Below are 14834 nucleotides of genomic sequence, written 5' to 3' on the forward strand. Positions count from 1 at the left end.
ATTGCGAAGCAAGCCAACGCGCCCGTGGTCCTTTTTAGCCCACAACACATCTCAAACTGAATTTTCAGAAACTAGCACTTTTTTATCAAACGAGGACACATGTTGTGATTGATAAATAAATATGATCATATGACATAAATTGATGTGACTAAATGAACATCATGTTAACTAAAAACTGAGTTAAGCACTTAAGCGACCAATATGTGTGGCATGACACACATGGTGATGGTGGCGTGACCCGTGGTGGAGCGTGCCCAAAAATGTAGATGGGCAAAACATAGCTCCAAAATGTTTACCTCCTCACGAGGCAAACAACATCCTCATGTCGGACTAGCCTCACAGGTTTTGAGCAGTGGTGGCAGTGGCGACACAACGTGCACAACAATGTAATGGCTGAGTGGGTCAAGTCGTCTAGAGAGCGCCAGACAACCAAGGAGGGAGAGAATGGGCCCTTTTTGTCGCTTTCTACTACGCTTTATTGGTCCAACTCATGACACATCACAGAACTCGACATCGTCAGCAACTCGACATGGCCGCCCAGGCCATCACCATGGCCCCTGGCAACTGGGGAGAAGACAGGGGTGGTGTTCTCTGCTCCGGCGGTAGGGCATCTACCCCACCCTGCCATAGGGGAGCTCCACCTGTGTCTGTGACACACATAGTGTGTTCGTACATTTCTACCTTTGTTGATCTGTACATTTCTCTAGTGACGGATCAGGGACGAAAGTTCAGGGGGACTAAAGTTGTCATCTTCAACCTTCAGCTTCTCCTCAAAGCAATCATGGTCAAAAGTTCTTGAAGGGGCTCTAGGGGGGCTCCATAGGATCAGCAGCGGCAGGGGGAGCTTGAGCGTCCCGGCCCACCGCTAGATCCATCCCTGCATTTCTCGTCCACTTGTTTTCTCCTCCTTTCTTGCCTCTGGTTGTCTAATGTTTAGAACAGTGATGAGATCATATATTGGAGTATGATATTTGAGGTGTGATTATTGCTGAGCTCCTAGCACCATGAGTACTTTCTTTGTCTTATTTGGATTATAGGGTTTATTTTTCCGGTTTTAGGCCATGTTTGAATCATGTGAAAATTTTCATGTGAAATTAATGTGACTTGTGATTTCTATGAAATTCTTGTACTTTCGTGTGAAATCTCTGTGTTCTAAACGTGCCCTCAATGCGTTGTTGTCGGATCAGTATTAATCTAAATTAATTATGAAACAGGAAATAATCTATCTGACCACATGATTCTTGGTGTTGTTTTCCCCCATTGATCATGTAGTGCGTTTTTCGCCAATAACAATGGTATAGATTTGAATCAAAGAGGAAAGAGCTCAACACCAAACATAATTTCTGCCATCTAACTAATAATGCACAATTGACACCGTTTGACCATAACTTTGTCACGCTATGAGATGAGGTCAAATTCATATGCTAAATATTTCTAATTTGCTTGCTATTATGAGAGTATGCTAATTACAAGCATTTCCTTTTAAAAATAGGTCGCTTGAACCTGATAATTTTCTAGATTAGGGAATAAAAAATATTTTGGCCTCCCACATTCAAGCATGAATGAGTATAGCCTTCTATTACAACTCCATCGTACTTAGACTCAACTCCATTAAACGGAACTCAAACAACACAATGATCAGCAGAAGAAGACTCAAGAACCCAGACTTAGCAAAACCAAAGGAAGCTTTAGCTCGCTATCTTTCTTTGATGTCCCCACGCCATCTGTCCAAAAGACTTTGATCACCATAACTTCCAATCGTCTCCATCCTTCCTTTAAAGCTCATCTCTCCTCTTCTGAGACCAGTGCCGAATCTAGTATGTCCCTCTGAAAAATACCTACAGAAAAGAATTCATATTTATTGATAAATATATTGTTTTTATGAGCTATCATTGTCTACGTTATATACCCACATGCTTTAATCTCTACTTGTGTAATTATTTTGTAATTACAAAGACGTTGATAAGTCAAAACAGCTACTTGTTGCCTACCATTCTTATTTGGATTTCTTCACTTGACCTATCATTTTATTAAGGGTAAAGTACACTTTTCAACCCACAACTCGCGCCGATGTTCGATTTTCAACCTTCAACTATGAAACCGGTTAAGAAACACCCTCCAACTATCAAAATCGGACAAATTTGGTCCTCGGCTGGTTTCAAAAGCGGTTTTCTATTTTCGGGAGGCGCCGAAATTTTATATTATTTTTTTGAGCATCTTAGCGTCCTCAAATGAAAAAACTCAAAACTACAAAGTTGTAGATCTCATTGAAAGCTACAACTTTGATATAAAAAGTATTTTCATTTAACTCCATACAAATAATATATTAGTGCTCTAATGCGGCAAGCGCTAGTAGACAATTATTATGGTGCTGAAATTTTATATTATTTTTTCGAGCATCTTACTGTCCTCAAATAAAAAAAAATTAAAACTATAAAGTTGTAGATCTCATCGAGGTCTATAATTTACATATAAAAATTATCTTCATCCAACGTCCTATTGAAGAGTTATGATTTTTCAAAAGTTGAGTCTTGTCATGCCACATTATTGTTTTGTCGCATGACAAGACTCAACTTTTAAAAAATCATAACTCTTCAATAGGACGTCGGATGTAGATAATTTTTATATATAAATTGTAGACCTTGATGAGATCTACAACTTTATAGTTTTATTTTTTTTTCATTTGAGGACAGTAAGATGCTCGAAAAAATAATATAAAATTTCAGCATCATAATAATCGCCTACTAGCGCTTGCCGCATTAGAGCACTAATATATTATTTGTATGGAGTTAAATGAAAATACTTTTTATACCAAAGTTGTAGCTCTCAATGAGATCTACAACTTTGTAGTTTTGAATTTTTTCATTTGAGGACGTTAAGATGCTCAAAAATATATAAAATTTCGGCGCCTCCCGAAAATAGAAAACCGCTTTTGAAACCAGCCGAGGACCAAATTTGTCCGGTTTTGATAGTTGGATGGTGTTTCTTAACCAGTTTCATAGTTGAAGATTGAAAATCAAACTTCGGCGCGAGTTGAGGGTTGAAAAGTGTACTTTACCCTTTTATTAAATATGATCCATCAATTTAGTTCACTTCTCTATTAGAGATTATTTGAAGTGTACTTTGATTTTTTTTTCACTTTGGTATCAATGAACTTATTAGTAAAATTCTATTCATATATGTTGAACTCAACAATATGCACTCTAAATTAAATTGAGTAAATATCCTAATAGAAATCCAAATTTGAGACATTTGTTTTGTATTTATATTCAAAAATATATGTATCTATATTCAAATTCAAACTAAAATAGTAAAAGCTGATATCGGAATCCGACTCACATGAATCCGATCTGTTTCAGCTGTCTCCCTGATTAGAGTAATTAAAGTAAAAGTAAGGCAGTGAGGTGACGTGTGTGAGCGAGTAGAGTCATGGCCCATCAAATCAAATGAAGAAAATCATTTCAGAAAAAAAAACAAATGAAGTAAAACAATGGCCCAGCCCGGACTGGGCCTGGCGTATGGCATGCGAGTCCAGACTGGCCCAACCAGCCATGATGGCTGCCGGTGGCAGCCCGCAGCCGTTCAGTGTGGAATTGCTCCTGCTTACAGCGTGGGCCGTGTGGGTGACTGTGCACAACATCGGCCCGCCTGGATTCATACTATTGCTTCCACGTCAGTACACCTGCAACGCTGCAATTACGCTTAGACCGTCGTCAAACACGTCGTGGCAGCAGTTGTTAAGAACAAGAGACCTCAGTGCAGTACAGCTGCTAGACCTGATCAGAACACTGTGACGGACTGACCGGCCATCAGTAATAATGGATTCAATTCAATGCATTCAATTCAGCATCGTCGTTATCACCAACCAACCATGGCAATTCAGGCCCTGCGGCTGCCAAGCTGCCATGGCCGCAGCAGCAGGAACAGATGCAGGATTGCCCAAAACCACCTACCAGCCCAGCCACTTGGACAAGCCAACTTGTTTAGATCCCATCAAAGTTCCAAGTTTTTTCACTCTCTCTTCATCACATCAATTTTTAGCCGCTTGCATGGAGTATTAAATGTAGGTAAAAAAAATAACTAATTACACAGTTTAGTTGGAAATCACGAGATGAATCTTTTGAGCCTAGTTGGTCCACGATTGGACAATATTTACCAAATAAGACGAAAATGATACTATTCATCATGTTGAAAAAAGTTGCAATCCCCATGCCACTACTCGTACTGCGCCAGAAGCCGCCCAGAATTGCCAGTGCCCACTGCCCAGAGCCGTGCCTGGCTGCCTGCCGCTGCCGCTGCCGCAAAGATGAATAGATGATGAGGTTGAGATGAATGAAGGTGTCCTCACCATCGGTCTCAACCACCCACCCGATGCCCTGCAGCTTGAATGAACCTCGCCTTCATTTGGGCGTGGCGGCGTGCTGTGCGCAGTGTCGTTCCCTTGCAGCTGCTCTGCTTTCCCTTCCCCAACCACATTCCCAGGTGACAACACACACCAGTACACCACCTCTGCTCATCTGCTGCTCCGCAGGAAAGTGAATCTAGTTTCCCGTCCTGTCACTCTTTCCAACTCCGGGTTCCTTCCTTTCCTTGAACGAGCAAAACAGGGGACCGTCGGTGTTCTCCGCGCCGTTGCCGTCGTTCTCGTCGCCCTCCAAGCGGCGGTCCATCTCATGGTGGGACTAGTCAGCTGCGTCGCCCACGCCTTCTGCTCCTCCATGCGGTATTCGGTGGTGAACGAGTCCTCAACCTCGACGCTGCGGCCATTGACTAACATTTCCATCCACACCCACTGCGTGCTCCGACTCTGACACGGCCGGCTTGTCACCATCGCTGTTGTCGGCCTCTCCGCTGGACCCTGATACCGACGACGAGCGCTCCTCCTTGGCTCCTCCTCGCCCTATGGCTTCTCCCTCCCGCATTGTTCCTCCTTCGTCCCTTCGTCGGCCTGCAGGTCCTCCTGTGCTTCCCGGCAGCAGCGGCCTGCTGCTCCTCCTCTCGCTGCCTCTATCCCGCGTTGCTCTCCTCCTCGATGCCGCTGTCCAGGTTCTTGTCCTCGACGGCAACGACGACGGCACGAGCCCGCTCGTGCGGCATCTCTAGCTGTGGTTCCTGCTCCCGCTCTCGCTGCTCACGGCATCTCCTCCATGCCTGACTAATGGGGTGTTTTGATCCAATGACCGGGCCATGTTTGTTTTTCTTATAATCCGTCTTTTTCAGCTTGTTTCCAGCTGGAAGAGTGTTTCGGTTTGTTTTTTAGTGAGGCGAACGAGATCTAAAGTTTAGTCCATGTCACATCCAAACATGAGCTGACTATAAAAACTAATTGTACAGATGGAGACTAATTTGCCAGACGAATCTATTAAGTCTAATTAATTTATCCTTAGCACATGTTTACTATAGCACCACATTATCAAATCATGGACTAATTAGGTTTCAAAATTAGGTTTAATAGAATCGTCTGCAAATCATGGACTAATTAGCACATGTTTACTGTAGCACCACATTATCAAAACATACAATTAGTTTTGTAACTAGTCTATCAACTCGTGCTCTCGCACGGGGAGTCATATTCGTCTGTAAATTTTATGTTTACTTTTTTCATGTTTCTTAATTGCATAGGTGGGTAATTTTAATGTAGATTCATGGATTGCTTTATGTTTTTTTTATAAAATCGTAGATGAGGGTAAATCTTTAGAAAATAGATCTAATGGCTATTATTATCAATGGTGATTAGTTTACCGAATTGATAACTGGATGTCTCAATTTTTTGTGAGATTTTTAGGATATATCATTTTTCTAGCGAGTCCTATGAGAATTTATGTGGAGGCTCCATTAGCTACCTATAGTTACAAGAGAATTTTTTAGGTTTTATCCATTTTCTAGCGCAATATGGATTTTCTTAAAACCTAAGCTTAAGATATATAAGTTCTTGCTGCATCCCTTTCTACGACATCATGAACCTATAGTTTATATTTCAAAGTTTTAATTTAGTTGTTGCATTTTCTATTCTTATGTTAAGTTGAAACTCTACTGCCCATTGTATCTTTTATCTAAATACTTTTTATTCAAAAAGATTATAGGTCCTAGGCTACCCAATGTAGTTCTTACCATGGTACAAATAATCTTGCACCATGACAATCAACATGTTATATCACATAATTATATTTACAATAATATTGTTTTATAGAACATAGAGTGCTTAAAGCAAAATTAATAATATCGATATGGTAGAACGTTTTAGTCAAAATTTATAAACTTATTTAAAATAAGAACTCACAAAATTCATTATCACAGAGTATTAATATAACTTAAAGTGAATTATCAATTGCATTGCTATGTGGTTTGTTAAGGAATAATTTTCACGTTTGATTAGTTATTAAAATAAATATTTATCCTAATGTATTCTATGTGGTGGAAGATAGCTATATATGCTTTACTTTTGAATTAAGAGTTGTAATTATGATTATTGAATTATTATTTTTTGTAATATTTTGTATTAATATTTATATGTCCTAGTTGTATTCCAAAAGGATGCAATTACATGTTTGTATCGAGTCAAACTTTTTTAAGTTTGACTAAACCTATAGAAAAATAATATTGACATTTATGACTTCAGGTAAGTATAGTATGAAAAAATACTATTAATATTCATGACTTCAGATTAGTATACTATGAAAATATATTTCGTGATCAATTTAATGACACTCATTTAATATCATAAATTTTCATACTTTTTATGTAGATATGGTCAAAGTTAACACTCCTTGACTCCTTGAAAAGTGAGAATTGCACCTTTGTAGGGATTGAGGGATTATATTTAAGAGATGCCTTTGTTTATTTTCTAAAGGGTTGAGGTGGATAACTTAGATACATATTAAAATGTGTTGCTTCATATTATCTTTCATAATGGCAGATATGGGTAATTTGAATGCAAACTTAGGGTTTACTTTGCATTATCTTTCATAATGGTGGAGGTGGGTAATTTATAAAAGATATTCAGGATTATTGTAAATTGTCTTTCATAATGGTGTAATTGGGTCATTTACATACAAAGATGTGGGTTATTGAAAATATTTTTCATGATGGTTTATGTGAGTAGTTTATATGCAAATTTAGGAGGTTAGTTTAAATTCTATTTTATAACGATAGAGGTGGGTAATTTATATAATTTAGTAGTTTGTAAATTATCTTTTACATAAGTTGTTAATTTAGATGCAAAATTAGAGATAACTTGATGTATTTATCATAATGGTAGAGGTGGGTAAATTTTGAAAGAATAGAATAAATCCAATGACTATTATTGGTGATGGCAATAAGAGTCTACCAAATTAATGGCCAAATATTTCTATTTATTGCAAGAATTTCTAAATTTACTTATTTTTTTTGTCGTGACGGATGATAATAAATGTGGAGGTTCGATGAAAAAAGAAAGATGAGTGCCGAGCAGATGGATAACTCTTCTTCATGTGTGTCAAAAATTGTATCATCTTCATTTATTATATATATATATATATAACTGCATTGTTTCTTGGTGTTCATAGATTAAACTTCCATCTAATTTTTGGGTTAATAGATTGATGGGCGTGATGGGTACCACCGTAAATTAATTAATCTAGTGTCTTTCTCAAAAAAAAAATAATTAACCTAGTGAATGTAGCTTGTGGGCCCATGCACATATGGGTTTTCTTTAATGTATCTTGAACGTGGCTTTTTTTTAACGTATCTTGTCTTTTTGTTATAACCGACCATACCATGTCGTTCAGGATTTTCTACGTGTGGCTGAATTTTTTTCTCGGGAACAATAAATTTTTTACGCTTTTTTATTTATAAATAATGATAGTGGTGGGTAATTTCTTAGAAAACAAAGTGAGATCCAATGGTTATGAATGGCTAATTTTTAGATTTGATGGTTTAATGTTTCTGATTAACGTAAGAATTTCTATCATTTATCTTTTTTCTTAGAGCATCCTGCGAGAGTTATATTTTTTTAGACCAATGATAGCACGGTGCAGAAGTGAGAACTGAGAAATGGTAGCACGGTGCAGAAGTGAGAAAAAGATTACGAACCACGATACTTTTTTAGACCAATGATTCAGCCCAGCTCTATGAACCCCTGATCCGATGCCGAACCACAATACTGAGAAGCAATCCATTTAAAATAAAAAAATTAATATCCATGATAATAATTTAATGTAAGTTGTTACTTTAGAAAAGAAAAACTTATGCATTTTGTTATTTATATTGATATTATGGTAAGGTACATTTTTCAACCTACAAATTGCAAGTTAGTTCGGTTTTGAAATCTGAACTACAAAATCGGGTAATGGACACCCTCCAATTGTAAAAACCGGACGAATTTGGTCCTCTGGTTGGTTTCATAGGTGGCTTCCGTTTTCTAAAAAAATCTGGTTTCTAATTTTATTCTAAAAATGTTATCCTCTTATTTAAGATCTCTATATATTTTTTAGGGAAACAGGAGGGGGTGCCCCCACCGTGGAACATGTTTATTTCTGATTCTATTGCTTTATTACTTTATTGTCGTGCTTATTATTTATTTAAAACAAATAAGATCGAAATAACTCTGAATCAACAAATAGATAACCTTTTTAAAAGAAGCCCGAACTAGTATCATATTTTTTCCTTATTTAGAATAAATTAATTATTTTTTTAGAGATCAAACGACCTATGAATCCAAGTTATGCCTTGTTTGAATGTTGTCAGATTCACCTCAATCCATATGTGTTGAAGTGTATTGGGGTGGAATTTAGTTTAAGCTCCACTCCAATCCACCCCAATACATGTGGATTGATACGAATCCGACTGCATCTAAACAAGGACTTACAAGCGGGCGAATTTGTCTGGTTTCGATAGTTCAAGGGTATCCGTTACCAGGTTTAAGTTTAGGTTGAAAAATAGAATGACGTGTAAGTTGGAGGTTGGGAAATGTGCGTTACCCTTGATATTATATTTTAAGCTTTCTTTTTTTCAAAAAAAAAAAAGATGCCACCACACACATATAATTCTTTGATAGAATAAATCCTAAATCTATCCTTGAATTTTAAACACTTATTCTACATAGGAGTATATACATTATTAAAGTTGACTGGCTAGTGTTTGTCAATGCCAATGCAGATCTTCCCGTCTGTTTGCCGGAAGCAGCACATGGCTGAGGATGCAGTCATGCAACACCACCGTCCCCATCGGATGAGGAGATGAACATGACTAAACATGAGATCAAACCAAACCACTGTGCACTGCGCTCTGTGGTGAGGGTGATGCTGCTCTACTCTTCCCGGCCGGCCCGGTCTCCCCTTCCCCGAATGGGGTTTGGCACGTCCAACAACCACGCCGCACTATCATCATCACTCCCCCAAAGGCCAAAACCAGTGCAGATCGATGTCGCAGTAGCTTTTGTGCAGGTCCAAGGCTGAGCTGAGCTGATCTGAGACCTGCTGACCTGCCAATAGGCCACTACAAGCTACCCCAAGTCCCCAAAGAGAAGAAGAGACAAGCAACAGGGCACGGCACAAAAGCTGGGGGACCTCTTCTCCTCTAGCTGCAACAGGGCACAGCACAGGGCACAAAAGCTTTGCAGACTTGCAGCAGCAGCAGGAGAGAAGACCCATTCCCCAATCCCCATCATGGCAATGTCAAGACTCAAGAGAGCCACACCAGCACACCACAGACACAACTCCCCATCTCTTCTCTCTTCTCTATGAGATCATGAGATGAGTGCCTTTTATTTGCTTCCCTCACTCTCCATAATGAGGGACAGTCCTCCAAATGGCATGGCCCCACCCCCCAGTGGCTGGCTGGCCGTGGGGGCAAGCAAAAGGCTTTTTGTTCAAGCCAAGCCATCCATGAATGTGATGGTCTCCTACAACATTGGCTGATAACCCAGTTTGGAAATGTGACTAGGAAGCAAAGCAATAGCTAAGCTAAGGTAGGGCCAGTGCCACTTAAAAAAAAAGACACTAGCAACAATTCCTTCTGCCCCACTTCTGATCTCAACAACACTTGTAATTGTAAACTAAACAAACAAACCGCAGTCGACTAGTAGTTTGCATACTAAATAATGCACGGAGAGGCGGTTCTACGCCCGGCTTATTTGGCTTATAAGCCGTACTTTTTCAGTCAACGAACAGTATTTTTCTCTTACAACAAATCAACCAACAATACTTTCAATCGTGGCTTATCAGCCAAACGAACAGGGCACTAATCTGAATGCGCTAATTAAACAAAGTAGTCAAGTGAGATCGCTTGATGGGGACGGTGAACTAACAAAATACGTCCCCATACACTCATCACTTTATTAGGGAATGTGCATGACTGACACTGGGTAAAGAACCAGTGGTCAGAATGTCAAGACGCAAGAATTGACAAGCTAATGACCTCGGCTCATAGAGTCATGGAGATGGAGGGGGGGAGAAAAGCTGAAAACGATGTTAGAAGGAGACAGCGCATATCGAAAGGGTGGAACTCCACCAAAGATCAGTACTAGTAGTATCAAGACACTGAAATCAGCAGTAAAGTACAACTCCACAAGGGTATAATCAGCGGGAACACTTTTTTTATGGAAAGGCAGTGGGAACAGTTGAACATGGACTAGTACTATAGTTTCAGTTTTAGACAGGTCACATGGACCTTTTTTTCTTTTTGGCAAAAAAATGTATAAACATGGAATTAGGATCCCATTGATCTAGCCACAAATACCTGGTGGTTACTTCCCTGAGAAACTACGCATAAATGAACAGCGATTAAATAAAACAGCAACATTAAAAACAAGGACTAACTGGTGATACATTGCTGAAACGAAACGATGGACAGCTGAACAAGATGTACCATTTAAACTAATTAAGCTTACATCAGTAACTATCACTATGAATGGATCTACTCCAGCAATTAGTGATCAGAAGAAATGTTTTCGCTTTCTTATCTCAGAACTGATGACCAACCAAATCGAGCAGCTAGCTACAGATGCAAAAGAACTGGCAGAACTGCTGGGAATGATTTAAGCTCTGTAGTAGTAGTAACAAACAACTCTCATCAACGGCACGGCGGCATCTGGATGGGGCGCCATGCCGACGCGGTGAGAAGGCAGAGGTCCTTCCAGCCCAGCTTGAGCGCGCCGTTCTCCTCCACCAGCGTGTACCCGTCGGAGGGGAACATTCCCAGCAGCAGTGACGCCTGGGCCGCGGCGCTGCCGGCGAGCGAGGCGGCGCGGAACCCGGACTGCGCGAGCTTCTCGCGCCAGCTGCCGAACTTGACGTCGCCGGTGCGGGCCGGCCCGCCGACGGCCAGCACGTTGCGGATCTCCCGCGACAGCAGCTGCTGCTCCACGACGTGCCGCTCGGGGCTGTCCTCACCGTAGCTCGCGTCCAGCGAGTCGAACAGCGCCGAGTAGTAGTGGATGGCCTCCACGAAGCGCGCCAGGAAGGAGCCCGAGTGGCTCAGGTCCTGCTCCACCATTGTCACCACCTTGGGGGCCAGCCTGCAGGTCCATGGATGGATGGAATCAATGAACAATTGAATCCCCGTGGTCCAATCCAACGGGCCGGGGGGGGGGGGGGGGGGGGGGGGGGGGGGGGGGGGGGGGGGGGACAGGAGTCGTCAGTCAGGATGTGCGTTTTGTGACAACCAATCGATTCTGAATCTGTCTGATGGCATTGCCAGGACGACGCTAGGACGGACAGTCACAGGACTGGATCCGTGGCATCGATTAGCGGTTTTAATGATGCATCAAATCAAGGACATTGCAGTTTACGTACATGTTTATCTCATGCTTGAGATGAGATGGTTCACCAGAGAGTCGTCAGTCAGGATGTGCGTTTTGTGACAACCAATCGATTCTGAATCTGTCTGATGACATTGCCAGGACGACGCTCGACGCTAGGACGGACAGTCACAGGACTGGATCCGTGGCATCGATTAGCGGTTTTAATGATGCATCAAATCAAGGACATTGCAGTTTACGTACATGTTTATCTCATGCTTGAGATGAGATGGTTCACCAAAAAGTACAATGGACAGATATGTACTACTGGCATGACAGTCATTGTTGGAGGAGAAAGATAACACTTTTGATAAGCCTTTTTGAGTTTAGCTTACTGATGATGATGATCTAGTGGTTCTGTATTAAGAAATGGTGATTAGTGGTAGAAGATGACAGTTATTCCATTCAGTTAGTAATCATCGTCCTGGCAGCACTTGAACTAGAAACCTTTTGGCATGGAAAGTTGGTCATGATGATAAGAACTTTCAGCTCCCTCCTCTCCTAGTGATCTCCACTAACCAAATGCAAGCGAAATCTATCTTTTGTGGTTCTGGGATCACCAAAGACCATGGAGGATACTCTACTACAGACTACTCCAGTACAGTATCATCTCAAAAGCATTGTCAAGATTCAACCTTTTTAAGCCTAGAAAGTTGCTTGGTCATAATGACAAGCTTTTTGAGCTCCAAAACGCGTTTTTTTACTAGTATAAACCTCTGAAGAATATTTTAGAATCGTTGTACTGGATGTACTACCACGAGTGGATGCTTGACGTGCGGCTCACACATTATCCAATGCCACATTGGTTAAACTAAAGTGTTAGCTGAAAAGAGGTCATGATTGCATCAAGATTTGACATGGAAGCAAGGCAGGATCGAAAATGGAGTACCTTTGGATGAGCCAGAGTGTGTTGGAGTCGGAGCCGGTGACGTCGTAGAGCGAGTGGTGCAGGCAGTGGACGGCGACGGCCTCCCGCCGCGTGACGCCGAGCTTCTCCGGGTCCACATTGCCGGCCTTCTCGGCGACGGCGCAGAACTCGAAGGGCAGGCCGAGCGTGTCAGCGAAGTCGGAGAGGCGCTTCCCCGTGGCCTCGAGCGCCTCCATGGACGCGCCGAGGCCGGTGAGCCTCACCCTGGGCGGGCCGCCGGGGCGGGAGGCGAGGATGTGGAAGAGTCCCGGCCACTGCAGCCCCTGCATGATGTCGAGGTCGATGATGTGCACGCGCTCCTCCCGCTCGAACGCCTCCTGGATGGCCTGGTTGGCGGTGAAGTGCGAGAACTTGACGAAGGGGCTGATGCCGTTGAACACCTGGAACGCGGCGGCGACGCGGCCGTGGAGCCGCGCCGCGGCGGGGGTCCCCGGCGGAAGCGGCGCGTACAGGCCCAGGCACGAGCTGACGAGGCGCGCCGACATGGCCTCCGCGAAGTAGGCGGCGACGCGCTGCGTGGAGGTGCCGAACGGCGTGGCTAGCTCCGCGATCTCCAGCAGCGTCTGGTGCGCGTCGTCGAGGTTGTCCGCGTTCACGGCCTCCGCGCACTGCAGCAGCAGCGTCAGCAGGTGGAGCCCCTCCTCATCGCGCTGCTTCCGCCGCTGCTCCTCCTTCCGCTCCTTCGCGGCCGCGGCAGCTGCGGCCGCGGCCGCGGCAGCTGCGGCCGCGGCCGCGGCGGCTGCCGCGGCGGTCTCCTCCGCCGTCGGGGCCTTGGGAGACTGCGACGCCGGATGCGGCTCCTCCTGCTGTTGCTGCGGAGGCTCGTGGCGGCGCTTGTCTTGAAGCGGTGGAGGGGGAGGGAGCGTCAGCCCCGCGGCGGTGGCCGGAGCGCCGTGCAGGAGAGCATGCTGCTGCGAAGGCTGAGGAGGAGGCGGCGGCAGTGGGGCGGGGTCGGCGGCGAGGAGGGAGCGGAGGCGGAGCTCCAGGAGGGACGCGAGGCCGGGGTTGCAGGGATGAATGATCTCGCGGACGTTGTGGATAAGCTGCGTGATGGAGACCGCGGCGCCGCCGCTGCTCCCTATGATGTCGCGGATGATGCCGTCCACCCACGCGGTGGTGGACGCGGCCGCCGCCTCGCCGCCCGCCTGGGCCTGATGAGCATGGGCCGCCGGGTTTGGGGGCGGGGGCGCGGGCACGTCCACCTCCGCCGCGTGGTGCTGGAACGCGGGGGGCAGCTGGTGGAGCTGGGTGGGCAGCGCGGGGAGCTGCGCGCTGGCGGAGGGGGCACCACTACCACCGGCGGCGGCCGTGACGTCGGAGAGGTCGCCCGTGACGTGGCGGCGCGGCGGCGGGAGGTCCATGTCGGCCGCGGGGCGCTTGCGGACCATGACGGCGGCGGCTTCTTGGCGGTCTAGCTGGTGGAGGTAGTGGAGGAGGAAGTGGTCTTGGGAGGAAGAGGACGGAGGATGCGGAGGGAGGTGGGGGGAAGGCAGCGGCGGCAATAAGGAGTGGGAGGAGGAGGTGGAGGCGGTGGCGGTGGCATGAGAGTGGGGAAAGGAGTGGGGGGCGGAGGATGCGGCGGAGGAGGACGAGGGGAAGAGGAGGAGCGAGGAGGAGCCCATCTAGAAACGCCAAGAGGAAGCCGCCGCGCGCATGGCGATCGGGCGACCCAGCGCCAGCGCGGGGGGGAGCAGTTTGTGTGTTTTGGCGCCGCGCGGCGCGGGCTGCTGATGGCTGATGCACCACAGCGACGCACACCCAGTCAGTCAGTGGAGTGAGTACGCTGAGCTGAGCGGATGGACGGCGACGAGGGAGGGAGACCGGGAGTAGGAAGACGCCGCTGGGAGGCGAACAAGGGCGTAAGCACAAGAGGTTAGGAGAGGCTAATTTATGGAGGTGCGGCAGCGGTAGCCGCAGTAGAATTTTGGTTGCCCTTGGGCTCCGTGCAGATGCCATCCTCTGTCTTTTTTAGCTCCACGAATCATGTTTGAGTATGCAATTTTATAAATTACTATTTTAAAAAAAACTTATTCTTTTAAATTACTATTTTAAATATGGATAATCTAAAGAATTACTCCGATCACCGTATCAAGGCAATTTTACAAGCACGAGGAGTGTGTCTGTAAAATT

General features: G+C 44.6%; 1 protein-coding gene across 1 annotated transcript; it reads right to left on the bottom strand.

Moving 5' to 3' along the window:
• Window positions 1–10772: 10772 nt before the first annotated feature.
• LOC136481252 (protein SCARECROW-like) lies at window positions 10773–14523 on the bottom strand. Its single transcript, XM_066478607.1, has 2 exons — window positions 12666–14523; window positions 10773–11494 (listed from the first exon to the last, which is right to left on the bottom strand). Exons 1-2 carry the CDS (start codon window positions 14324–14326, stop codon window positions 11050–11052), a joined length of 2106 nt encoding a protein of 701 aa, XP_066334704.1. The 5' UTR covers window positions 14327–14523; the 3' UTR covers window positions 10773–11049.
• Between the last annotated feature and the right edge of the window lie 311 nt (window positions 14524–14834).

Source organism: Miscanthus floridulus, chromosome 9, assembly GCF_019320115.1.
Source record: "Miscanthus floridulus cultivar M001 chromosome 9, ASM1932011v1, whole genome shotgun sequence".
In the NCBI taxonomy this organism is placed as follows: domain Eukaryota; kingdom Viridiplantae; phylum Streptophyta; class Magnoliopsida; order Poales; family Poaceae; genus Miscanthus; species Miscanthus floridulus.

Bases quoted from the DNA above. Each gene is read 5' to 3' on its own strand.
- LOC136481252 (XM_066478607.1), bottom strand. From the start codon at position 14,326: ATGGGCTCCTCCTCGCTCCTCCTCTTCCCCTCGTCCTCCTCCGCCGCA. The intron at 11,495-12,665 runs GTACTCCATTTT...ATGGACCTGCAG, and splicing joins ACACTCTGGCTCATCCAAAG to GCTGGCCCCCAAGGTGGTGA.